The sequence below is a fragment of the Trichechus manatus genome, unplaced genomic scaffold, assembly GCF_000243295.1.
Source record: "Trichechus manatus latirostris isolate Lorelei unplaced genomic scaffold, TriManLat1.0 scaffold00008, whole genome shotgun sequence".
In the NCBI taxonomy this organism is placed as follows: domain Eukaryota; kingdom Metazoa; phylum Chordata; class Mammalia; order Sirenia; family Trichechidae; genus Trichechus; species Trichechus manatus.
In genome coordinates, this window is record NW_004443944.1 from 31,706,204 (window position 1) to 31,732,513 (window position 26,310).

Sequence of the window (26,310 nt, forward strand, 5' to 3'; positions counted from 1 at the left end):
CGGGGGGCCGTCTTGTTGCGCCCGCGCGCCCAGCACCCGGAGCGGCGGCGACCCTCATCTAGGGCCCCTCAGCGCGGTCGCCCACACCCCGACTGGGGGCCCCGCTGCGTCACCCCGGGCCTAGATACGCCCCAGGGTGACAAAAATTACCCATGAACCCGATACCTAGCTCCGAGGGACCCGAATAAGCCCTACTGGCCCGCTCCTTTCAGAGACCTGTAGACGCAGCGCTGAGGGTCCCCCACTCCCGACCCCCAGGCTCCCTGGAGACCCAGATAACGCGCTGCTGACCTTACCAGGGACCCGGGTCTGGGGGACGTAGATAAGCTGCACCTGCTCCCTCTCCTCGGACGCGCCTACTCAGACCCACATAACCCCATCTTTTCTAGTCCAAATAGTCGCCTGTTTATCCTGTTTCAATTTCCAGACCTGCATAACTCCTTTTGAGGCTTCCCTCAAATACTTGAGTTTGGAGGACCCACAGAAACCCTACCTGTAGTTGCCTCATCAGCGGCCATATCGCCAAACTTAGACATCGTCTTTCATCTGTATACCCATTTTGAGACCCTCTTGAAATTCAGAGAATTCATTTCTTACTATCCTCAACCCCAGGGGCCCTCCAGCCCTTATGATCCTCCTTGTCTTTCTTTTAGGGGTCCCTTAAAGACCTGGATAACTTGCTCATGATTGCTTGTCATAATTGCCCTTCTTTACCATCTCTGGGACCCCCTCCAGACTTCTTCCTGAATTTCCATATGTTCTCTGGCTGCCATTCACTCCCATTTCTCCCAGCCCCAGGAGGAATTAGCCTTTCCTAGCACACAGCGGGGTAGTCCAGAAGCTGGCTTGGGAGCCAGGCTGTGGCCCCAACTCGGTAGGGAAAAGGGACCTTTAAGGCAGAGGATAAGAGGGCAGTTGGGTTGGAGGAGCAGCCTGTCTCCTGGCTTGTATGCTTTTCCACCTGTCCGCCTGGGACTGTTTGAGTTGGCCTTGAGTTTCTAATGTCTCCCTCCACCAAAGGTGAAGTCACCAGGTGGAGTGGGGGTGGGGGGTGTCTAATCAGGTGTCGTCCTGGTAAAAGTGGGGCTGTGGTGAGTAGCAGCCATTTGCTCAAGGCCTCCCCAGGAGTGGGAGGCAGTGGGAATCAGAGGAAATAGTGAATTAAAGGGACCCCGAAGAGGGCCCATCTACACAGGCAGAAGAACTATCCACCCAAGAGTAAATCCAACCCCTGTTAATCCTGTTTGATGTGTCTTGGAATGATGCAAGTCACTGAGACCCTCCAGCCTCCCTGTAATTTAATTCTCCCACCATTCTGGAGGGGAAGTGGGGGTGGGAGGGGGCAGCTATTCCCTTCTCCCTTTCCTTCCCACTGTTTTCCAGCCAACCAGTGTGTCTTTTGGATTTGTTTCTGGGGCTCAGGTCAGGACCTGGTTTTTTTTTTTTTTTTTTTTTCCTCTTAGTCTATTTATAATTTCCCAGTTGCTATTTTGGGTTCCGCTTTAGGGAAGGTTCTCTCCACCCTGAGGAACTTTCCTGGGTGTGTTTCCCCCTCAGCAGGTGTTGAATTGAGTTCTTCAGATCCCAAGTAGCTCTCGGGCCGGAGGGATAAAAGCTATTTTAGGGTAGTCACTGAAGTGGAGCTGTTAATCCTCTGTGGGTCTCTCTGGTAAAGAACACTCAGAGATTAACCCTTTTCTTGCTGCAGGGACTATCAACAGTTTGAGGGGGAGGTTGGGAGAATTCAAGTGAATTCCCACAGAACGTGGGGAACATGCAACTCAATACAAAGGCAAAGATAGTAGCTCCCTTTTGTTGAGCACTTACAGCGGCCCAAGCCCTGTACTGAGCCCTTTGCGTACCTGAGTAAAATAATCCTCACAACAAGCCTGTGAGGTAAGTATTTTTAGGTTTACAGACGAGGAAACAGACTAATAATGGAGAAGGAACGTAGTTTCTGTAGAGATGATGTAACACCATAAAAACTAGTTTCGTCAGAGGTCAGCAGGCATCATGGCACACAACAGAAGACAGACTGGGAAGAAATTTGTCTCTCTTTCGGCTTCCAAAGAGGGCCACGCAGTTTTTGGCAGACATTCCTATTTTGGGAACGGAGCCTTAATAATAAAAGAGGTTCCTAAAGTAAGCATCTTGGAGAACTCTGGCCCAGGAGATGGTGCTGGAGGAAGGTAAGGTAAGGGGGGTGGGGGCTGGTTAAAGGGGATGTGCTGAGGGTTAGTTGTGAGGGAAAAGGGGAAGGCTGCATTCTGGGGAGATGTTGGGAAGGGAAGGAAACTTACTCTGAGGCCTAAGAAATATTAATAACATTACAGGAGGGGAAAAAAACAAGTACTACTCAGGCCCCGTGAAGGAAGGAGGCAGATGCAGTTTAGGCCTCACAGGGGGCGCTGCATGTATTCACACATTTTATGCCAGACACTTAGAAGAGTCACTTTATTTGCCAGAAAAATCCTGTAGGTAGGAAGAAGAAATGTTTCAGAAATTGGGGAAACTGAGGTTCAGAGAAATAAAGTAACCTGCCCACAGTTGCATTGCCAGTAAGTGGAAGCTCTTCTGATAGCAAGTCCAAGGTTCTTTCCATGCTACCTCCCTCTTCAGATCAGGTGCCAGAAGAAATCTTAGGCTGAAAATACACTGAGTTATACCAGTAACTGGGAGGGATTGTGTTTGTTTTATGGGAACAGGTTCTGTCAGCTTCTCTATAGTTGTTAAGGTTAGAGTGTGAGACCAGAAGAGCAGCTTTGAAAGAGAAGCAGAGTTCTTTCAAAGTTTTGCCAAGGAAGGAGAAGTCTGAGGGAACAGGCCTTCTGATTATATGAGACCAGCCCAGGCGTCTCCCTAGTTCAGAAGAGTTTGCAGACAAAGGACAAGGGAAGAGAGACGAGACCCCCAAAAGACTTCCCAGGGTAACACCAGTAGCTTTGATTTTCCAACAGCCTGCCAGTGATGGTAGGTAAGGACTTCACTGTGCCTTTTTTAAAAGCTTAGGGGGTAGGATGAGGGTGTTTGGTTGTTTTCTTTTTAAAGCCCCTGCCCATTAAATGCAGATCAAGGCAAGCACATGGCTGCTGTCCTCCTCCTTTGGTTCTCTGTTTGTGTCAGTACAACCTCGTGAGTTCATCTTAGCCACCACCAGCCTCTTTCCTAGAAGCCCATTACTCACTCTTTCAGTAACAGCGTACTAAACTGCTGTGTCTTGTTTGTGCTTGTACAGAACAGATTAGGTGGATGTGTGGGAGGTGGGGGACGTACCGTTCTCTTTCTGAGTTTATGTGGAGTTTCCAGGGCTACGCTTCCCTCTCACACATCAGCCAAAGTGATGCGACTTGCTTCCCTTCCCTCTGGCTGCCATTTCCCAGCTTCCCAGAGGCTGAGGTGCATGATTTCAGAGATCAAGGAGGACGACAATTTGACTTGGAGGGTAGGGGGAAAACTCCCCCCAAAGTAGACGTGCACACTCATGCTCGTGCTCTACTCAGTTCCAAGGTATATGGTAATCGCTGGTATTATAAACGGGTAATTCCACTCTTGAAAAGGAGGAGGGAACTTAAACAATGAAAGCCAGACATCAGAGGCCTTTGAGGTTTATAGTGAAGCAGGCAGATATGCCGTGATGAGTCGAAGGCTCAAGTGGGACTAGTTTTTAGTGCTACCTCCCCCTCCCCAGCACGTGATTCATGCAAAATGCAGCCACCTTTGTGTAGATCTTTCTGGGCAAATCACTCGTGATGGGGAAATGTTTATTATGTTACATTGCAGTGTTTCTTCAACAAGAGGAATGGTTCCTGAACAGGACACAGCTCATGTTAATGATGAGCAAAGCTCTCTGGGGCATAAGCCCACTGATCTCATCATCTCGTTCATGGCCAGTCTGTTGGATGAAATGGTCACTGCAAGCAGCAGGTGCTAATGAGCTGAGCAAGCATTCTCTGGCCCACAGCTAGTTTGTGTGGTTGGAGCCCTCCCCAGATCCTCATGGACAATCCCGAGACACCCCCTTTGCTCCCTTCACATAGAAAAGCTTCATGATCAAATTTTGGCATGACTTCTTTAAAGGGAATCCCCCTGGTGTAGCAGGTTGCATTGCGGTTGGTAATCTGTGGTGAGCTTAAATGAGTATGAAATTTGGTCTGTTGTCCCCCGTTTGAGCATCAATACGGTAACTCCCATCCTCTCTTCCTCTGAGTTGGTGCCAGGAAAGGAGTTGTGTCACCCTTTGCTTGAGCCCTCCCGCTACCATTTTTACCCAATAAGAGAAACGCTCAGAATTCAGGATTTTGGCTTCCCATTTTGGAAGGGCTGTGAACCCAGTTTAAGCCAGAACTTCTTGGGCATAAGTTAGCCCCTGAGAATGAACTTGGTTCACTGACGAATTTACCCGTCTAAAACAATGTCAAGATTCATTGTCTAGGTGATAGGTATACGGAGATGAAAGAGAGATGATCTGAGCCCTTAAAGAATCTGAGTCTGATGGAGGAGATGAAATAATTCTATGTTCATAATGGAGAAAGGTACACATGGTATGAGGATCCATAGGAAGGGCCACTCAGCACCTCGGGGTGTTGGGCAGTCTCTGCTTAGGAGGCATGGTTCTGGGCCCCGAGATGAAGAGACCCAGAGAGGTGGTAGAGGTCAGGGTGGGACCAGTACTGCTTAGGGGAAATGCTAAGACTGCCATTGCCTTATCAGACAGAACCTCCTAATGTTAATGTGCTGCTAAGAAACACATCCAGCCCCAGGTCCTAAGGCAGGGGCTGACTTTTCAGAGTGTAAATTTCTTAAGTAAAGGCTTCTCTTTCCTTCTCCTCTGTTGCCTTTTGGGCATTTTATTGCTCCTTAGCACCTTGATGAAGAGGAGAATGGTGAAAGTTGGTGAATGAGGGGGAAATAGGCTGAGGAGGAGGAGGAACTGCTACCTCTAGGTTTAGTGGAAAAGATGTAAAAGTGAAGTGAAAAGAGAAATTTTGGAGTTTAGGGCTTTTACTCAGATTATCTCATTTCTTATTAAACTAGATCGTGCTAGTAATAATAGTTACCACTAAGCATTTACTAGGTGCCCAGCCTTCTGCTGAGTGCTTTATATTCATTATCTCACTGAATCTTGAAAACATCCCTATGATTTAGGGGATCATCATGCCCATTTTATCAATGAGGAAGCGGCTCAGGGAAGTAAGTAATTTGCTGAAAGTCACATAGTTTCTAAGCGGAAGGGCTGGGATTGGAATGGGGATCTGTCTGCCTCCAGAGCCCATGCTTTCATGGCACTGGGCTCACTAACACCAGGTGTTCTGATGTTTCAGGTGAAGAGATTGTTTTCTGAAGGCTGCGTTGGAGGCTGTGACAGAGCAGAGAGCCTGTGTGGAGCTGATGGGGAGGCTTTCTGAATAACATGGCCCTTCGCCATTAGCCTTGCCATGACCACATTTTTCACCAGCGTCCCCCCCTGGATTCAAGATGCAAAGCAGGAGGAGGAAGTGGGCTGGAAACTAGTTCCCAGGCCTCGGGGCCGAGAGACGGAGAGTCAAGTGAAATGCCAGTGTGAAATCTCGGGGACACCCTTCTCTAATGGGGAGAAGCTGAGGCCTCACAGCCTCCCTCATCCAGAGCAGAGACCGTATAGCTGCCCTCAGGTGCACTGTGGCAAGGCTTTTGCCTCCAAGTACAAGCTGTATAGGTACGTGGCACTCCCATACCTCTTCCTGCCCCAGGGTTCCCAGAGGACAAAACTACAGTGTGGGGCTTTATTTGTGATAGAAGAGTGGGGGTTAATTTGTCCCGAGAGTGTCCCTTGAACACCAACCATTTGAGGTTACTCACTAAAAATAATGGAGGCTTTTTTTTTTATTAGGACACTAGACTCTGAGTACAGTATCAGGAAGCCATGAACAATCTACACTGAATACTTTTTTCAGTGCTGCTTTCTCCACCCCTGTCAGTGTAGTGATGAGAACATTAGTTGGAAAGTAAGAATCAGTCTTAGAACTTTAGAAGGAAAAGGAGACCTGATCCAGCCTGTAAATTTTAAAGTGGAGGCTTAGAGAGGAGAAGTAACTTAGCCAAAATCACATAGCTTCTTAGGTGCCAAGCTGAATTCCAGGTCCTGCAGTGCCTCTTCTGCTGAACCAGCCTGACACTCGGATTGTTACTTCTGCCTCTGTAGAGTCCCCGGTGCCCCCTGGGTCAGGGGCTTTTCTGAAATTTATAAGCCAAGAACCCCTACTTAAAGTGAAATAGAATATAAAAGTCCTGGACTAACTCAGATATGGCAGAGCAGCTTTGGCTGCTTTGGTGGGGTGGGAGCTCTGGTCAGAAGTTATTTGGATTTTATCCTTGCCTTTCCATCAGAGGAACCATGAGCATACCTTTCACAAATGAAATAGGTTTGATGCAGTCCTCCACCATCCACTCATCTACCCAGCTATTTACCAAGCTCTTGCTTCTTACCAGACACAGTGCGCGGTGCTAGGGACAGAGCAGCGAGTCAGACAGATGGGGGTGCCGGCCCTTCTAGAGTTCATAGTATAATTATGGAGACAGACAGCTAACAAGTAAATACGTGAACAACATGACCACAGAAAGCCTCAGTTCCTCATCTGGAAAATACAGTTGATAGGAAGGAACTAAAACAGGTGACGGAGCAGCATGGTGGCCAGGACTGACCTCATGACAGTTCTGTCATCCTCAAAAATGTTTTGATTCTTTTTCAACTCCTGTATGTTATGTGGACTCCAGTCGAGGCCATCCTGTTAGACTCCCTTAGTGATAGTCTGTGTGTCAGTGGGAGGCTGCAGGAAAGGTTCTGGTCCAGGAAGCAGGAGCCCTGACTCTGCCCATAAACCACTGTGTGACCTTAGGCGAGTTACAAAACCTCTTTTGCCTCAGTTTCCTCACCTGCAAAATGAGGGAAAGGGACTGTAGGTCACTCAGCACCTCCCCTCATATGTTATATCAATTGTGTCACAGGAGGTTAATAGTAACCCTCATAGGCATGAGCATTCTTGAACATGAGGATAGTGGGTGTGTTTGTTACCTTTCAGGTAGAAAGAATCACTGGGTGCTATACTAAAGACAGCTGTGGCATACCTGAGTACACCCAGGCCTCAAGAAAGCCTGTGTTTAAATCTGGCCTCTGTCACTTACTGCTGGTGGGTGGGGCTGCCCTGCTCTTCCACCTCCTCGTCTGGAGAACAAGGTTAATGACACAGCTGACACAGGGCCTGGCAAACAGTAAGCTCTTGGAAGTCTCGCAGGGTTGACTCTGAATGTACAGTGGAGCTGTGGATTACAGTTCCTGGACTCTGAGCTGCTTTCCAACCAGACGGGAGCAGGTAAACCACGGGACACTGAGGTGCCAAACCATTTACACTTTTTAAAATTTTACTGGTTTACATGGCAAGCAGTTCAGATGGGCATGCGCTTGAAAAATGAATTGTCCTCACACTCGAAGTCACTATTCCTCTGTTCTCCTCCCCAAAGGCAGCCATTGGGGTTAGTTTCTTGTGTATCTTTCGTAAGACATTTAAGTATGTATTGCTTTACGTTTTTAATTTTCAAAAGGGTTTATAGAATACATACTATGTATTTCACTTTCCTTTTATTGTCTCATTTAAAAAAAAAAAAAAGACTTTTTTAGAGCAGTTTTGATTTATAGAAATATTGTACAGAAAGTAGAGAGTTCCCATATATCCTGTCTTCTCTTGCACAGTTTCCCCTATTATTAACATCTTTCATTTGTGTGGTAAATTTGTTCTACTGATAAACCAGTTTTGGTAACATTATTATTAACTGAAGTAGATAGATTACATAGGATTTACTGTTTGTGTTGTATAGCATTGTGTCGTTTTTAAATTTAATTTTTTGAAAAGGAAATTTACATGATTCAAAATTCAAAAGGTACTAAAGTGAAAATTCTCCATCACACCCGGCCATAAACCACCCAGTTCTTCTTCGCGTAGGCTACCAGGTTGTCATTTCTTATCTATCCTTCTAGAAATATTTTAAGGATATACGAGCAAATGTATATGTGTTTCCCCCCTTTTTATATACACAATTCCATTCTACATGCACTATTCTGCCTCCTTTTTTCTACTTAACGTATCTGAGGAACTTGTTGCCTGTGGGTGCATATAAGCTGCCTCATTTTTAATGAACGTTGAGCCTTTTTATGGACTTACTATAATTTAACCAGCTCCCTGTTGATAGACATTCAGGTTTCCTGATTTTTTTCCTGCTGCAAACAGTGCTGCAAAGAATAGCAGTACACATGATTTCGCTTTGTTGTGGATATCTGTAGAAGATAGTTGGCTTAGTATTCTATTCTCTGGTTGTACTGTAATTTTTGTATGTCATTCCCTGTTAAAAGATATCTCGGTTGTCCAGCCAGCCTTTGTGATCTCCTCTCTTTCTGCTTTTTCCCCTGTCGTCCATCCCCACCCCCAGGCACATGGCCACCCACTCAGCCCAGAAACCCCACCAGTGCATGTATTGTGATAAGATGTTTCACCGCAAGGACCATCTACGGAACCATCTGCAGACCCACGACCCCAACAAAGAGGCCCTCCACTGTTCTGAGTGCGGTAAGAATTACAATACAAAGCTGGGCTACCGGCGCCACCTGGCCATGCATGCTGCCAGCAGCGGTGACCTCAGCTGCAAGGTGTGCCTGCAGACCTTTGAGAGTACCCAGGCCCTGCTAGAACACCTGAAAGCCCACTCTCGCCGGGTAGCAGGTGGTGCCAAGGAGAAGAAGCACCCCTGCGACCACTGTGACCGGCGGTTCTATACTCGTAAGGATGTGCGGCGTCACCTAGTGGTACACACGGGCCGTAAGGACTTCCTGTGCCAGTACTGTGCCCAGCGGTTCGGCCGCAAGGACCACCTGACGCGGCATGTCAAGAAGAGCCACTCGCAGGAGCTGCTCAAGATCAAGACAGAGCCAGTGGACATGTTAGGCCTGCTCAGCTGCAGCTCCACTGTCAGCGTAAAGGAAGAGCTGAGCCCTGTGTTGTGCATGGCCTCTCGGGACATGATGGGGGCCAAGGCCTTCCCTGGCATGTTGCCCATGGGCATGTATGGTGCCCACATCCCTACCATGCCCAGCACGGGCATGCCACACTCCCTGGTGCACAACACGCTGCCCATGGGTATGACCTACCCTCTGGAATCCTCACCTATCTCTTCCCCAGCTCAGCTCCCTCCAAAATACCAGCTTGGATCTACCTCATACTTGCCCGACAAATTGCCCAAAGTGGAGGTGGATAGTTTTCTGGCGGAGCTTCCTGGAAGCCTGTCTCTCTCATCTGCCGAACCCCAGCCCGCCTCACCTCAGCCGGCGGCAGCTGCGGCCCTCCTTGATGAAGCACTGCTCGCCAAGAGTCCCGCCAACCTCTCTGAGGCCCTCTGCGCTGCTAATGTGGACTTCTCCCACTTACTGGGCTTTCTTCCACTCAATCTGCCCCCATGTAACCCACCTGGGGCGACAGGAGGCCTGGTCATGGGCTACTCCCAGGCTGAGGCACAGCCCCTGCTCACCACTTTGCAGGCTCAGCCTCAAGATTCCCCAGGGGCTGGGGGGCCTCTGAACTTTGGGCCTTTGCACTCCTTGCCTCCTGTCTTCACCTCTGGCCTGAGCAGCACCACCCTGCCTCGTTTTCACCAGGCATTCCAGTAGCCCCCAAGGAAGCCCCCAGCTCGGTCCTTGGCTCTGTCAGGGAGCCTCAGTACCCATCCCATCCTCATCCCCCATGAAGGCAGCTGAGCTTTCAGAGCTGGGTTCAAAGAGAAATTCCAGTGTCTGTATGGAGCACTTGGTTTGGGGGTTCAGGCTCTAGGATCAATTCCAGGAGGAGCCTTGAGCCCCCACCCCATGAAAAGATCTCAAACCATAGGACTTCAGGTATTTTTACTTTTTTTTTTTTTGTTTTTTTTTATATTATCTGAATCGGGAGCCACACTTATCCCTCTCCCTCTCCAAAGCATCAGAACCTCCTTTTCTTTGGGGAAGGGGAAAGCCTCTTGGACGTGTAGACACGGTGAGGGTTTCACCTTGGATGACCTTGAGAGAAATAGCCCAAGAAGCCCAACCTGCAGACCTGACAACCCTCAGTTTGATCAGGCCTTGCTGCAGAGGGTCACTTGGCTCCGTGGTCTGCCTCCAGCCACTGGGCAGGAGAGGGCCTCTGTTCTTCCCCACCACCCCCACCCCTCCTGCCCCACCACCTCCGTTTTCAGTCAGTGTTCAGCAACGGTACCGTTTACAGAGTCACCTCAGACATACCATTTCACCTCCCTTGCCGAGCTGTTAGCCTTAGAATGATTGCAGTGAATGTTGTTTACACACCGTGAATCCATTCCCACCAGTCCATTCCAGTTGGCACCAGCCTCAACCATTTGGTACCTGGTGTTAACTGGAGCCCTGTTTACACAGCGGAGTCGGGTCTCACTGACTTCTCTTCACTTGAGGTCACATTTTTCCCCTGTGGGGAAATAAACTGACTTTGGACTGCTTCAGTCTCTGCCATCTTCCATGACTGTGTCAGTTCCCGCCTTCCTCGGCAGTGTCCACAGGAGACAGGCAAGAAGATCGGAGCAGTTTCTCACAGGTCTGCAATTCTGTTTTTCTCCAAGTACATCATGACCCCCTCATCCTTTTCCTTTTAAACTGGAGAAGGGAAGACGTGAAAGGCATGCCCTCTACCATCACCTCTCATCCCTACCCCATCCTGAATACAAGGAGCTAATACTACCAGCCTTGGAAGGAGGGACTCTGGGTTCGGGGCTGGTACGGATAGCAAAGGAGAGGGCGTGAACCCCTCCTTTTTCTCTATCCTATGTGTCCCTTTTCCAGGAAGCTGTGGATTGTTGGAAGAAGAGTTTTCAGAAAGTTAGGTCTGGGCAGATACAGTTGAGTCCTAACCTGTGGCTGCATTGTTGCCCACGATACCAAACTTTTTCTTGTCCACAACGTTCCTTCTGTCTCCTCCATTTTGTAGTGCTCATGGATTCAGGGCCACTGTACATAGGCTCCTCTCTGCTTTCCATCCGAGAAGTTTTACCTTCCCCTTGTGGCCTCCCTCAGTTTTGCCCCCCAGTACCCAGCAAGGTTTCTTGCACCAAACGATTAGTTCTCTTCTGACTTGTGGGGCTCCCCTGCCACATACAGCAGAGCCCTTACCCAGAACCCAGCCCAGCCCCATCCCTACTTCAGTCTCAGTTCTGCGTGGGCTTTGCTTTTCCCACTGTGGGAGGGAGGCAGCTCAGGGACCACCATCGTGGGACCCTCTTGGGACACCTCCACTCTGATTCAGAAACACACTTCTACCTCTTTACTGTTAATTCCTACAGATGTAGCCAGCAGTTTCTGGGCAGTTCCACTAGGGCATCTCCACTAGGGTTTCAGGACAGACTACCAAGGACCTGCCTCGTCACTCAAGCTTCAACCTCCTCCCAGTCTTCCCCCTTTTCTGTCTAGGAATTACTTTGGTTTACCATCAGGAACTGAGCAGGTCCAAGACCGGGCTTCTGCTCCTGCCCAGGCCAGTACTTGTTTGAGGTGAAAGCCTTAAACTTAGCTCTCCCAGGCCCTGATGGGAAGCAGTATGGAGTGAATAAGCATGTTTTCATTTAGGCAGGGTAGCTTGGGCTACCTTAAAAAATAAAAATGTCTGGCGAGTTAGAATTTCAGACTAGGCAATTTGCTTCTAAAAATTACTTCCAGTGAGTCCCAGGGACTAATAAGATTTATTAAAAAAAAAAAAAAAAAAAGCGTCCACCTTGGTACGTAGCCACCTCCTGCATGCTGTGCATGTTATTGGGACTTGTGTTATAGGAAACGGTGTGTGGGAATCCAAGCAGGATTCACTGCTGCCATTTTTGGTGTATCTGGTCTTTATCATTAGACCCAGCAACCTTTTCACACTCCCTGCTACCTTCTCTGCACCCTTGGTTCACAGAGGCAAATGGGCTTCAGAATATAAAGTCACAGGCTGTAAAAGGAGTCTTCTCCTCTTTGCCTGCTCTTTACTGTCCCTTGAATTCTCTTCCTCCATTAGTGATGCTGGTAAACTCATAGGATAGACAAAGCAGCTATTTAAAATATAACTGGGGCCTCACCCCTCTTCACCTTTTCTCCTCCCCTCACCTCCTCACTTCCATACTGTCTCCTCTTCCCTCAATGGCCTCACCATCCACTAGGAATCTCCCTATCACTGTGAACTTTGGTGGTGCAGAGGAACATCTGCCTTCACCATTTTTGGACCATGGCCACCCAGCTGTTTCTTAAACCTTCCTTCCCAAAATTAAAAAAAAAAAAAAAAGCCTCATTGGCCTGGTTGTTCAAAGGATAAGAATAGCTTTATCCTGCACTCAGTACTCAAACTCACTTCACTACCCTCACTGAGGCCATGAGAGCGTGAGGGGCATCTGCCCAGGCAGCAGCCATGGCATGCGGCAAAGAGCAAACGGATCAGAAAAAAGGGGTGATGTCCCCTTTCCCTGCCACCTCCCCAGCCTCTGTCAACAATGAGCTGCCTTGAACAGGGGCAGGCCCCTCCAACCCTACACGGTAGCTGGTCAGCGATGGGTGTAGTCCTGGGGGTCCGGGGTGACATGCCCAGGTGTGTCAGCTCAAAGGATCTCTGCACCATCTTTAAGAGGTGGAAGGCAGGGAAAGGAACACCAAGGAGGTTTTTTCCTCCCCAACCTTTTACAAATGGCATTTTGTTAATGGAAATCTGGGAAGCAGGTGTGATTAATTAATTTTTTGCTCGTAGATACGGTCCTAAGTTGAAAATCTCCCACTGCCCTGACCTTTCCCTAGTAGCCCTTTAAATTTCCTCCTCCCTCTTTGGTAGCTGTTTTCTCTGCCCCTTCACCTCCCCTCTTATCTAGGAGCTGTTTTTAAGCACGATTTTTTTTTTAACAGTTTATTGTGTACAGGATCAATATTTTGCTTTTTAACAAGGATATTTATGTAATAAGAAACTTTGCCTTAGGCAGGTGTTGGCCAGAAAAGTCCAGATTCCTCTGAGACCCCACCCTGGCCTCTCCTGGAGCTCTGAACCTGCTGTGGAAGGAATTGGCTGCAACCTTTACCACTGGAGAGTGGGGTCTGAGGAGAGGGGAGGGGGCGCACTGGTCCTAACGGGAGGAGAACTGACCACGATCATCCAGTGCCTCCATGGAGGGGTCTGGAAGTATTCCAGTCCAATTCTTGAGGTGTCAGCCAACTTTCTTAGCTGATTCTCCCCATACATACTCCTCCACCTCTGAATATTCAGCACTAGAATTCCTGAAACATCACTTCTTATGCCCTGCCCTTCCAGTGGTCAAGGCTTTGCAGCCACTCCTTCCTAACGCCAGATTATTTAAAGAGAGAAAAATACAAGACAAAAACCTTCTAGCACTTTGTAAACACAGTGAATAACCTCTTGGAGTATTTTTGGCTTTATATAAAACAAGGTTTTTATTGTAAAATATAAGTGCCATTAGAAAATGCACAGGGCATATCTTTGTTAAAGTAGATTTTTCGATGTTTTACGGAATTACATTTTCAAAAAAAAGTTTTTATAATGAAGTTGTTTATTAAAAACTTCTGAATGATGTGTTTGGAAGTTGTGAACCTTTCTGATGGGGGCAGGTTGGAGACTGGGGAAGAATCAGAATGTCCAGACATCTCCAGCAGCCAAGGGATTGGTGAGTAAGTGTAGGGCAGACAGTAGCAACTCCCATTAGCACCTTCTACAAACTCCGTACTTTTAAATGAAAACATCTTTATTGGATGTCTTTGAGGTAGGTGGCATCATTTTATCAGTTAATAATCTTTTGGATGCAAGGGTACGAAAACCCAAATCAAATTGGCTTAAACAGCGAAATTTCATGTAGAGCAGCCTTTAGGAGTGATCCAGCAGTTCAAACGTGGTTGGTCTCAGCATTCCTGTTTCTCTCTGCCCTATCTTGTCCAGCTGTGACTTCAACCTCAGGCCCTGCAGAGTGGCTTCTCCTTCTGTGTAGGAGTAGAATGCTGCCATGATTCCAGACCTATCATTCTTCCGCATGCTGACCAGGAGGAGAAAGGGAGTCTTCCGAGGCTCTGTCAGAAAAGAAGAGACCTTTCGTTCACAGAAGCCCCAGTAAACATCTGTTTCATTGGCCCTGATGGAGGGCTGTGGCTGCTAACCAAAAGGTAGGCAGTTCAAATCCACCAGCCACTCCTTGGAAACCCTATGGGGCAGTTCTCTGTCCTATAGGTCGCTATGAGTCAGAATCAACGGCAACGGGTAGTAGGGTACTAGTAGATGGAGTTCTGTGCCACTCTAGAACAAATCACTGTAGCCAGTGATGACAAGGCTAAGAGGAGGGGAGAAGTGATTTCCCAGAGGAGGTTGCAGGTACTGTTAAGATGAGGAATGGATGTTGGTTGTCCAAGAAAAGACAAAGGTCTACCATAGTCACATGCTGCTTAAGGTCTACAGCTGGTAAGTGACAGCTACAACCTGACCTTGCCCACACTTGTGCCCAACCATTGGGTTCAGGCACTGTTGAGGCTGACAGGGCTTCACCTGATGGCATTGCTTGGCCAGACCCTAACGTAGATAGTCATCACCATCCTGGGTCCTGTCCCTTGTGCTGAGGTCCTTCCTTCCAGGGCTTAGACTGAATTGTCTTTCTGTGGCCTGGAGCCAGTGTTAGAGAGCCAAGCAATGCCATTCACTCCCGGAGCCCAGCCCAGGTGCCTGCAGGGGTGTCAGCATGTTAACGTATAGGTGTTCTGTGTAAAAGGCAATGAGCTCCTCCATCTCTTTGACCTTCCATTATACTTGACAAATGTTAGCTGTCCACCCCAGGGAACAGCTAGAGAAGGAGGTTTATCTTATCTAGTGGGTGGGAGGGGGCTGAAGGCTTTCTGGAGGAGGTAGCAGGGGCTTTGAAGCAGAGATGGGGCATTGGGAGTACTGACTCCCTACCTCCCAGGTGGTGAGTTGGGGAGCTGAGACCACAGGAGTGCAGCTGTGCAGGGTCAGGGCTGCAGGGGCTGGTCCAACCAGGATCTTAGCTTACCCAAGCATAGACCCTACACTCTAGAGTTTGCATTTGTGAGTTGGCTGGCACAGAGCAATAGCCCCTGGGCCTAGGACGACAGGTGAAGTAAGACCCACCTTTCAGCCACCCAGCAGGGGAAGATCCAGTCGCATGAGAAACCAGGCAGATACCCACTTGCTTCCGGGTTTGCAGCCTTTTAAGACCTTTTTTGCCCCAGACCCTTTTCATTCCGACTGTCATCTGCGGCTCCCAGTTTGAGTCTGGTCAGTCTCTGCAGAGCTACCTGTTGAGCCCTCTGCGTATGCCTGAATAATTTATCCTGTGCAAGAAGCAACTGTCACACAGCTGCCCCACAGCCACAGGAGAGTGTGGAAGCCAAGCGAATCCCACCTGCCTACTCAGATCTGGGGAACAGTAATCACCTGGCCTGATGGCATGACTGGGGCTTAGGTTTGTCCCTTACTGCCTGCTCCAAGCGGCTCCTTGCTCGGTTCATCCCTGCACTTCTGCCTCAACTGCCAGCGCCCTACTAATCCGGGGCCAGTTCTGGCCGGTGCCCGCAATCGCGCCCCCGCCAGGCAGCCCCCTGTCCCTCTGCTAGTTCTCCAGGCCCCTATCTTCTCGCAATCGAGGGACCCTTGCGAATCACATCCGGAAAGGGTGGGCGCAAGGGGCGGAGCGCGACCCGGAGGAGAAGACCGCGCCTCCCCGCCTCCCGGCCCCGGTCCCGCAGCCGCTGTCAGCCGCGCCCTTTCCCGGAACCCGCAGTCTCGCCCGCGCGCCCGAGCCCCCCAGGCCAGAGGTCCCACAGGTGATGGCAGACGAGGAAGCTGGGGGCCTGCAAGCCGCCGCGTATCCGCCGGCTAGCCCCGCGGCCCAGGCCCGAGAAGTGGGGTCGCGCGGGCACCCCGACCCCGCCGCGAGCCCTAGGAGTGCCCCGCCTGCCCCAGAGCGCCGGGAAGTGGCATCCCCGGTGACTGGCCGGAGCCTGGAAAACGGTCCTGCCGGGGACGAGGCCCGAGAAGCCTGTGGCGCAGAGACGTGGGGGGCCAGGGCGGGAGCCAGCGGGAAGGCCGAGGAAGTGACGACTGAGGAGGGCGCCATCTTCATGGAGGAGGTACAGAAGCAGCAGGTGGGAGCAGAGGAGGAGGTAGGGGAGGAGAAGATGGAGGTGAGAGAGGAGAAGGAGGTGTTGGAGAGGCTGGTGGAGGAGGAGAAGCTGGAGGTGGTAGCGGAGGAGCAGGAGGTCCCGGGGCTCCTGAACCTTGATGGCCCAGTCGTGGACCCACTGGAGGCCATCCAGTGGGAGCTGGAGGCTGTGAGTGCCCAGGCCGACCGGGCCTACCTCCGGCTTGAACGCAGGTTTGGGCGGATGCGCCGGCTGCACCTAGCCCGGAGGAGTTTCATTATACAGAATATTCCAGGCTTCTGGGTCACCGCCTTCCTGAACCACCCGCAGCTGTCAGCCATGATCAGCCCCCGAGATGAAGACATGCTCGGCTACCTGATGAATTTGGAGGTGAGGGAGCTCAGGCACGCCAGGACCGGCTGCAAGTTCAAGTTCCGGTTTTGGAGCAACCCCTACTTCCGGAACAAAGTAATCGTGAAGGAGTATGAATGCAGATCCTCAGGCCGGGTGGTGTCTATTGCCACTCGCATCCGATGGCACCGGGGCCAGGAACCCCCCGCCCTGGTACACAGGAACCGTGATACCGTCCGCAGTTTCTTCAGCTGGTTCTCACAGCACAACCTCCCCGAGGCCGACCGGGTTGCCCAGATTATTAAAGAGGACCTGTGGCCCAACCCTCTGCAGTACTACCTGCTGGGCGATAGGCCTGGCAGAGCCAGGCAAGGCCTAGCGCGGTGGCCCATAGAGGTCCCTCCTAGGCCCTATGGGTTCCAGTCGGGCTAAGTCTTGCCCTGGGACATGTTCCCTACATAAGACTCAGCTTCCCATGGACCTGTGCTTAGGCTGATGAGGGGCCCCCTGCTATCTGCTTTTTCTTCTGTGCACTCTGGCTCCTCTGGACGTTCAGGTCACTGTACTCAGCTCCAAGATGGTGGCCTTCGTGTTTCCATGTGGACTTTTGTGCCAACATCAGTGGCCATCACATGCCACTGCATCTATGCCAAGCACCCAATGCTGTGTATATGCGTGTCATCTGACCTTCATGGCCTGGACCTTTCATGGCCTTCCCATCCATTTTTGACATGGGCACCTGTGAGTCATTGCTGGGATGACCAGTGTATCTTCGAGGCCTACTACTTCAAGACCACAACATGCTGGGCTTTTCCTTCATGCTGGCTATGCTCATGGTGGCCTCATACATGGGCTGTGGCAAGCTGAGCCTCATCACCCAAGATGAAGCAGGTGCATTTGGTGCCAGCCCTCCCCTAAACCTGGACATTACATGGCCTCAGGACCATGGGCCAGGCTACCACCACCAAGACTACTGGGCATCTGGCAGAATGGACAGGCAGCCAGCGGGTGGCTACTGAGCATGGATAAGGCCAAGGGCACGAAGCAGTGGGCAGTGCATTCTTTGTGATCACCCTGCTCTTTCTACTCCCATGTTTGCCCTACATCATGGCCTGCTATTGACTGTGAAGGTCTGTACCATGCCCCACCAGCACCCGGCCATCACCTTTCAGATGAGTTTTGCCCAGGCCACCATCATCCCTGTTCCTGATCCCTGGTCTACAAGGACCTCAGGAACTACCTTTGGGCCCTGGTGGGCCACCTACCAATGCACAGGAGAACTCCAACACCCCCCCCGCCCCGCCCCGCCCAGGAACTCTGCCAGGTTGGCTTATCTGGGCACGTGCTCAAGGCAGGGGCAAAGACAGGATCCCTTCCAGGAGCCCACCTTCCTGGGCCCCAGTCACTGGACCCATACAGCATCCAGGCCTTCTGCCTCAGTGTTTTCCAGCTGCCAGGCTGGGGGTGCTGGGAAGAGGTGTTTCTGGTCTGGGGGCCTGTCTATACCTGCCCAGAAACAGAAAACACACACACACAACTAAAGAAGCCAGGTTTTTCAAACAGCTAAGGAGACAGGCTTTCTTGTTGCATTTTCCTCTCTCTCCAGAGAGGGAGAGGTTGTCCTATAAAGGAGACTGCCAGCGTTCCCTTCGCCCCCTCTGCTCCTTTAGCAAGGCCTAGAACCTTCAAAGGGGGACCTTGCAGGGCTGCAGGACAGAGACCAGGAGGTCTGAGCCCCCACGGGCAGGCAGAGTTCATCGTTTCGTTTTACGCTGTGTTCTTTGAGACTAACTTTAGCCCAACTCCACTTTCTTCTCCCTTTCCTCCAAGCCTCCCCGCACCCAACTAGGCTCACGGGGTTGTTGTCTCTGTCTTATTTCTGGGGGGCTGGTGACCATATCCAGGTTCTTCCCATGGAAGGCTTTGGCTCTGCTCCCAAGGACCTAGGGACACCTTAGCCCAAAGTGATGGGGAGGGCAACAGAAGCGACAGTGTGATGGAAAGGCGGGGATGGTGGAGGGAGGAGAGCCCCCGAGTTTTCCTGCCTGTTTTGTAACCAATACCTTTTGTAAATTAGAAAAACCCATAACAGAACAATGTAACTTCAGAGGTTCTCTTCCTTTCTCTCAATCTGTCTCTTCCTCTCTCTCTGTCCAGGTATAACCTTGAGTATGTAGAAAATTAATGCTTTTATTTCGCTGCTTTTAAGACCCTCTGCATCCCTTTCACCATTTCAGCCAGGTGGGGAAATTGAGCTGTACAGGCCTGCTTGTTGCTTTTAGTTGAGAACATTTACAAGACCATCAGTGTAATTTTTCTATGCCATCTGGAAACTTATGACTATTCACAATTGTTATCAAGTTGCTGTGGCCTGTTACTATAACTGTACTTAGAAGTGGAGTTTGAAGAAGGTGGTTTTGCAGGATTTAAGACGGAATTTTTACCATGTTCTGTGAGAAAACCTCCCAAAAGAAATCTGTACCCCTGGGTGGTCTGGATGATTCTATGTCCTGGTGGCCATGCTGTAATGACACCACTATGACTGACATCTCTGCTTCTAGACAGAAATATTTGTGAGGTGGCTTTGTCCAATCAAAAGAGGATTCGTGGCAGCTTGTCTTCTATATGCATGATAAAAATAAAAATAAAAACCTTTAAATCTGGGGGGAAAATAACTTAGATCATTTACCTGCCCTGTCCAAAACCTCCACTGGCAACAAAATCCTACTTACTTATCATGGCCACAAAGCCCTGTGTTTTCTGTCCTGCTGACTTTTCCCATCAGCCTCCCCCTCATTCCCTCTGCTCCCCGCCACCTCTGGCCACTCTGCTGTCCCTTAAACACCAAGCACATTCCAGCTTCGAAGGTTTTGCACTTGCTTTTCCCTCTTTCTGCAATTTTCTTCCTCCAGATATCCTCATTTCTGGCTCCCTCATTCATTTAGGCCTCAGTTCAAACTTCACTTCTTCAGAGGCCTTCTCTGCGCTACCTGCCTAGAATAATCCACCCCTTCCTGTCTCCTATTCCCTTCATCATTTTTTCCATATCACTTGCCACTCTCTGAAATGATCTTGTTTTTTTTAATCTTTCCCCTTCTAACATGTGTCAGGAGAATGGGGACCCATCTGTCTGCTGCTTTGCCCCATGTGGATAAGTGTCCAGTACCTCAATAATTATTTGTTTTGTGAGTGAATGACTTTATCCAATCATGTCAGTACTGTGCTAAAAACAAAAACCAACCAGAAACCAGTTGCTGGTGAGTTGATTCTGATTCGTGGCGACCCCATGTGTCAGAGTAGAACTGTGCTCCATAAGGTTTTCAATGGCTAATTTTCAGAAACGGATCGCCAAGCCTTTCTTCCAAGGTGCCTGTTGGGTGGACTTGAATCTCCAACCTTTCAGTTAGTAGCGGAGCACATTAATCGTTTGTCGCACCACCCAGGGTGCTAAACCAAAAAAACCAAACCCATTGCCGTTGAGTCGATTCGGATTCATAGCGATCCTATACAAAACAAAGAATAACAAGGCATTATTCCTGCCCAGAGGCTTTCGGTTGGGTGGAGAAGGGTGGGGGGAGATGAAGGGTGACCGCATAACTTGTCATCTAGCTGGAACACATCTGGGAGTGAAAGGGGGTGCTACTAATAATTACACTAAGACAAGAGGTCTAAACTGGTACATAATGGTCACCCTGTGGAGACAGGATGCAACTAAGTCCAGTTTGGCATACAGCTCACCCCAAATGAATGTGATACGGGATCTGAGGGTGGAGACTTCTCTGAAGAAGGGACACTGGAGCTGGCTTTTGAGGACTAGGCAGTCGTTGAGAAAGTGGGGTTGGAGAAGTGAATTCTCAGCAGAACAGCACAAGCAAAGGCACCAGAGTATGAAATTACAGGACACAGCACGTGCCCTGGGTGTGGCTGTGTGGGGAAGGCAAGGCTGCTGGGTAGGTTGAGGCCTGTTTCTGAAAACAGGAACTCTGAACGCCAAACCAAGGCATTTACTGTAGACAGTGGGGAGGGGTATCAGGTGTGGTTCAGGGGAGGGGGGAGCTCACAGGGCAGCTGGAGGCAAGGGGAGGTGTTTACAACTCCAGTTCTCTAGTGTCTTCAGTTTGAACCTTATTCATCCGTCCAGGCTGCAGTTCCTCCAGGAAGCCCCTAATGATTGCCCCAGCCCACAACAACCTCTGCCACTTCCCAAGTGCAATCTAGAGCCAGAATTTTGGGCACCCCTGCCTGGCCAGGCTCCACTGTCTGGGTTTCTCTTTCGTGCCAAGCACCTGTTCCTGGAGCTCCCCGGAGAATCAGAGTGAGCTTCTAAGCTCCAGCGATCCTGGAAGTTGGTGTCCACGTGGTTTGTCTGCCCCTGCCTGGTGGTTGGCCGGTGCACGTTGGCTCCAGCAGCCCAAATCTGGGCCCAAGGCTGGTTCCTCTCTTCATTCAGGTCTCTATTCAAATGTTACAATTTCACCTCTTCAGGGGAGATGTCCCTGACCACTCTTCCTGAAAAGCTCCCTGTCACTGTCCCTTCTCCTTCTCTGATTTGGATTTTGTAGCACTTGCAACCACCTGACATTATAGTGTACATGCATTTACTCATCTGCCTTGTTCTCTGTGCCCTTGGGGACTTTGTTTGCTGCTGTCTCCTCCTCACCTTGAACAGTGCCCGGCACAGCCTGGGGCTCAGTAACTCTGTGGAATAAATGAATGCATCACATCCTCAAGGGGCAAGAAGGTCTTCCGGGTGGGCGAGGGCGACAGCATGTACAGAGGCACGGCAGCCCCATGAGGGTCCTCCCAGGGCTTGAATCTCTCTAGGGATAGGCCACTTGCTACATCTGAAGGCAGCCCTTCTCCAGTCTTTGCAGTTGAGGCAGTAAATGTCTCCGGGCCCATTTCCCAGTCCCTGCCACGGAGAGGTGGCCACCTGGCTTAGACCTGATTCAAGGGCATGGAAGGAGGTCAGGGTGAGGAGGGTACTTCCTGCGTGGGTGGGAAGAGCAAACACGAGGCTCTGACCCCAGGGTTTTGCTCACCTCCAGTCTCAGGTGTCCGCACTATCTTGTTGGTCTGGGAAGGAACTCTGGAAGAGTTCTTTTCAATCTGAGAAAAATCTGTCCAAAAACTATGGCAATTACTGGTAATTGGCAACCGACCTGATTACAGCTCTGGGGACTCTGGTATTTTCTTCCAAGGATACGATTTCAACACAAAAATTCAAGAACGTCCTGGCATCTGCTTGTCCTTGCTCAGCAGGGAAACTAAACATTGACTTGAGTTGGTGAACTTTGAGGCCCTCACCCCACAGGTCCCACCGTCAGCGCGGACTCAGGATTGCAAGGGCCAGGGCTATGGTGAGCAGGCCCCCGGGCTGTGGTGGAGCTGCCCCGGGCAGCTCTTGACAACACTGTGTGGCCTTCAGAGCTCTCCCCCAATTTCCTCATCAAATGGAGAAACTTCAAATTCCTTGAAACCCACTGCCACTGAGTTAATTCTGACTCACAGTGACCCTACAGGACAGAGTAGAACTGCCCTATAGGGTTTCCAAGACTGTAAATTTTTTTTTTTAAATTGAGTTTTAGATGCAGGTTTACAGAACAAACTAGCTTCTCATTAAACAGTTAGTACATATATTGCTTTATGGCATTGGTTAACAACCCCATGACATGTCAGTACTCATCTTTCTCGACCTTGGATTCCCTATTACCAGCTTTCCTGTCCCCTTTTGCCTTCTAGTCCTTGCCTCTGGGCTGGTGTGCCCCTTTAGCCAAGACTGTAAATCTTTACAGAAGCAGACTGCCACATCTTTCTCTCACGGAGCAGCTGGTAGGTTCAAACAGCCAACCTTTCCGTTAGCAGCCAAGCGCTTAACCACCGCCCCACCAGGGCTCCTTTCAAATTCCTCAGCAGGAGGGTGCCTCCCTTCCACATGGAGCTCCTGCTCACCCCTCCTGGCCTTTGCCCATGTTGCTCTCCCTGTCTGAATGTTCTCTTGTGCCTCTTGCCCTAACTTCTGCCCATCTTTCAAGATTCAGCTCAGGTGCTACCTCTTCTCTGGCCCTGGCTCCCCCAGGTCATCCATCCCTTGGTGAGGCCACACTATGTTATTTGAGCACTCCCCCACTGCGCTGAGAGCTCCCACAAGAGCCGGGACATGTCTCTTTTGTTCACTGCTGCCTTCCTGAACCTAGGATAGTGCCTGGCACATAATAAAACGAAACCCACTGCTGTCAGGTCAGTTCTGACTCATGGCGACCCCATCTGTTCAGAGTAGAACTGCTCCAAAGGGTTTTCGGAAGGCCATGATCTGTCAGAAGCAGATTGCCAGTCCTGTCTTCCAAGGTGCCTCTGGGTGGGTTCAAACTGCAAACCATTCAGCTAGTAGTTGAGCGTTTAACTGTTTGCTACACCCAGGGAGCCAACAGTGTGGTCTTGGCATAAAAATAGACAAATGAATGGAACAAGATGGAAATTCCAGAAATAAACCACACATTTATGAACAATTTTTACCAAAAACATAAACAAGACCCATACCTCAAACCATGTACAAAAATTAACTCAAAATGGATCAAAGACAATATAAAATCTAAAACGATAATGATCATGGAAGAAAAAATAGGGACAACACTAGAAACCCTAATCCATGGCATAAGTAGAATACAAACCATAAGTAACAATGCGCAAACACCAGAAGAGAAACTAGATAACTAGGACCTCCGAGAAATAAAACACTTATGCTCATCAAAAGACTTCACCAAGACAACCTACAGACTGGGAAAAAAATTTTGGCTACGACATATCTGATAGGGGTCTAATCTCCAAAATCTTTAAGATACTGTAACACCTGAACAACAAAAAGACAAATAACCCAATTAAAAAATGGGCAAAAGATTTAAAGAGACACTTCACCAAAGAAGACATTTAGGCAGCTAACAGACAGATACATGAGGAAATGCTCACGATCATTAGCCATTAGAGAAATGCAAATCAAAACTACAATGAGATACCATCCAACCCAAACAAAGCTAGCACTAATCCAAAAAACACAAAATATAATAAATGTTGGACAGATTATGGAGAGAATGGAACACTTATGCACTGCTGGTGGGAATGTAAAATGGTACAACCACTTTTGAAATCGATTTGGCGCTTCCTTAAAAAGCTAGAAATAGAAGTACCATTCGATCCAGCAATCCCATTCCTTGGAATATATCCTAGATAAATAAGAGCCGTCACACAAATAGATTTATGCACATCCATGTTCATTGCAGCACTGTTCACAAGAGCAAAACGATGGAAACCTAGGTGCCCATCAACAGATGAATGGATAAACAAATTATGATATATCCACACAATGGAATACTTCACAAAGAACAATGATGAATCCCTGAAACATCTCACAACATGGATGAATCTGGAGGGCATTATGCTGAGTGAAATTAATCAGTTGCAAAAGGACAAACATTGTATGAGATCACTATTATAAGAACTCAAGAAAAGGTTTAAACACAGAAGAAAACATTCTTTGATAGCTACAAAGGTGGGGAGCGAGGGAGGGGGAATTCACTAACTAGGTAGTAGACAAGAATCATCTTAGGTGAAGGGAAGGACAACACACAATACGGGGGAAGTCAGCAAAATGGGATTAAACCAAAGGCTAAGAAGTTTCCTGAACACAACCAAGCACTGCAAGGGACAGAGTAGCAGGGGTAGGGGTCTGGGGACCATGGTTTCGGGGGACATCTAACTGGCATAACAAAGTTTATTAAGAAAATGTTCTGCATCCCACTTTAGTGGATGGTGTGTGGAGTATTAAAAACTTGCAAGTGGCCATCTAAGATACATCAATTGGTCCCAACCCACTTGGAGCAAAGGAGTATGAAGAACACCAAAGACACAAGGAAAATACTAAATATTAGTCTAAGAGACAAAAGGGCCACATAAACCAGAGACTCCATCAGCCTGAGACCAGAAGAACTAGATGGTGCTCAGCTACCACCAATGACTGCCCTGACAGGGAACACAGCAGAGAGTCCCTGACGGAGCAGGAGAAGTGTGAAGCAGAACTCAAATTCATGTAAAAAGACCAGACTTAATGGTCTGACTGAGACTGGAGGAACCCTCGAAACCATGGCCCTTGGACCGTCTGTTAATCCAGAACTAAAACCATTCCTGAAGCCCACTCTTCAGACGTAGACTGGACTACAAGACAAATTAATCCTCATGAGGAGTGTGCTTCTTAGTTCAAGTAGATACACGAGACCAAATGGGTGGCTCCTGTCCAGAGGAAGGATGAGAAGGCAGAAGGGACAGGAGCTGGTTGGATGGACACCAGAAACCTGGGGTGGAAACGAAGAGTGTGCTGTCACATTATAGGGATTCCAACTAGTGTCACATAACAATTACGTGTATAAATTTTTGTATGAGAAATTAACTTGAGCTGTAAATTTTCACCTACAGAATAAAAACAAACAACCCAATAAAAAATGGGCAAAAGATTTAAACAGACACTTCACCAAAGAAGATACATGGACAGTAAGTAAGCACATGAAAAGATGCTCAGTATAATTTTTCATTAGGGAAATGCAAATTAAAATCACAATGAGATACCACTTTGTACCTGTTAGAATGGTAAAATGAAAAAGACTGACCATACCAAGAATTAGGATGTGGAGGAAATGGGACTCTTATATATTGCTGATGGGAATGTAAAATGGTCCAACTACCTTGGGAAACAGCTTGACAGTTTAAGTTAAACACACACCTACCATATGACCCAGCCATTTCAGTGCTAAGTAATTTACCCAAGAGAAAAAGAAATACATGTCCACATGAAGACTTGCACATGTATGAATGTTCACAGCAGCTTTATCTGTAATAGTTGAAAACTGGAAACAACCCAAATGTTCGTCAACAGATGAATGGATAAACAAATTGTGGTACAGCCCTACAATGGAATATTACTCAGAAATAAAAGAGGAATGAAATACTGATACATGTAACAACATGGATGAATCTTAACTATGTTGAATGAAAGAAGCCAATAAAAAAATAATAATACTGTATGATTCCATACAACTCTAGGAAATGCAAACTAATTTATAGTAACAGAAAGCAGCTCAGTGGTTTCTTGGGGATGAGGAGGGGCTAGAGAGCAGAACTACAAAGGGGCATGAGGAAATTTTTGGGTTGATGGGTATGTTCACGATCTTGATTGTGGTGATGGTTTCAAGTGTGTTAAACCTTATCAAATTCTGAGGCCCATAAAACAGTAATACACATAGCTCAACCATAGATACAAGACTAAATGGGCACAGTAGCCCAGGGGCAAGGACAAGAGAGGGGACAGGGAAGCTGGACAAATGGAAATGGGGAACCTAAGGTTGAGAAGGGAAGTGTTGACACGTCACAGGGTTGACAACCAATGTTACAAAACAATATGTGTATTGTTTAATAAGAAACTAATTTGCTCTGTAAACCTTCATCTAAAGCCAAGATGCTTAAAAAAACAAAAAAAAAACTTACCAAATTTTGTAGTTTATGTCAATTATACCTCAACAAGGCTGTTTATTTTTTTAAAAGGCAGCTGTAGTATACTGGTTAGAAAGACAGGTTCTGGAGTCTGGCTGCCTCAGTTCGAATCAAGGCTTTGGACTGGTTTGTTCCAGTTCAAACCTGTGCTGAGAATTTGGACTTCCACCCCAGATATACTGAATCAGAATCTACACTTAAACAAGATCCCCAGGTGATTCTTACGTATAATA

At 48.6% G+C, this 26,310-nt stretch overlaps 2 protein-coding genes across 5 annotated transcripts; both read left to right on the forward strand.

The window, feature by feature from the left end:
* Positions 1–2,163: 2,163 nt before the first annotated feature.
* Positions 2,164–10,207, forward strand: PLAGL2 (PLAG1 like zinc finger 2). Of its 2 annotated transcripts, XM_023725365.1 has the most exons (3): positions 2,164–2,189; positions 5,322–5,695; positions 8,461–10,207. In XM_023725365.1, exons 2-3 carry the CDS (start codon positions 5,436–5,438, stop codon positions 9,689–9,691), a joined length of 1,491 nt encoding a protein of 496 aa, XP_023581133.1. In that variant the 5' UTR covers positions 2,164–2,189; positions 5,322–5,435; the 3' UTR covers positions 9,692–10,207. The 2 variants fall into 2 exon arrangements, with proteins under 2 accessions (XP_023581133.1, XP_012414639.1); XM_012559185.2 differs by lacking the exon at positions 2,164–2,189 and having other exon boundaries at positions 2,211–5,695.
* On the forward strand, positions 8,577–17,905 carry LOC101359424 (putative testis-specific Y-encoded-like protein 3). Of its 3 annotated transcripts, none has more exons than XM_023725370.1 (2): positions 8,577–8,597; positions 13,983–17,905. In XM_023725370.1, the coding sequence occupies exon 2, from the start codon at positions 15,875–15,877 to the stop codon at positions 16,970–16,972; it is 1,098 nt and encodes a 365-aa protein (XP_023581138.1). In that variant the 5' UTR covers positions 8,577–8,597; positions 13,983–15,874; the 3' UTR covers positions 16,973–17,905. The 3 variants fall into 3 exon arrangements, with proteins under 3 accessions (XP_023581138.1, XP_023581135.1, XP_023581139.1); XM_023725367.1 differs by lacking the exon at positions 8,577–8,597 and adding an exon at positions 10,290–10,622; XM_023725371.1 differs by lacking the exon at positions 8,577–8,597 and having other exon boundaries at positions 12,600–14,203; positions 15,184–17,905.
* Positions 17,906–26,310: the final 8,405 nt, after the last annotated feature.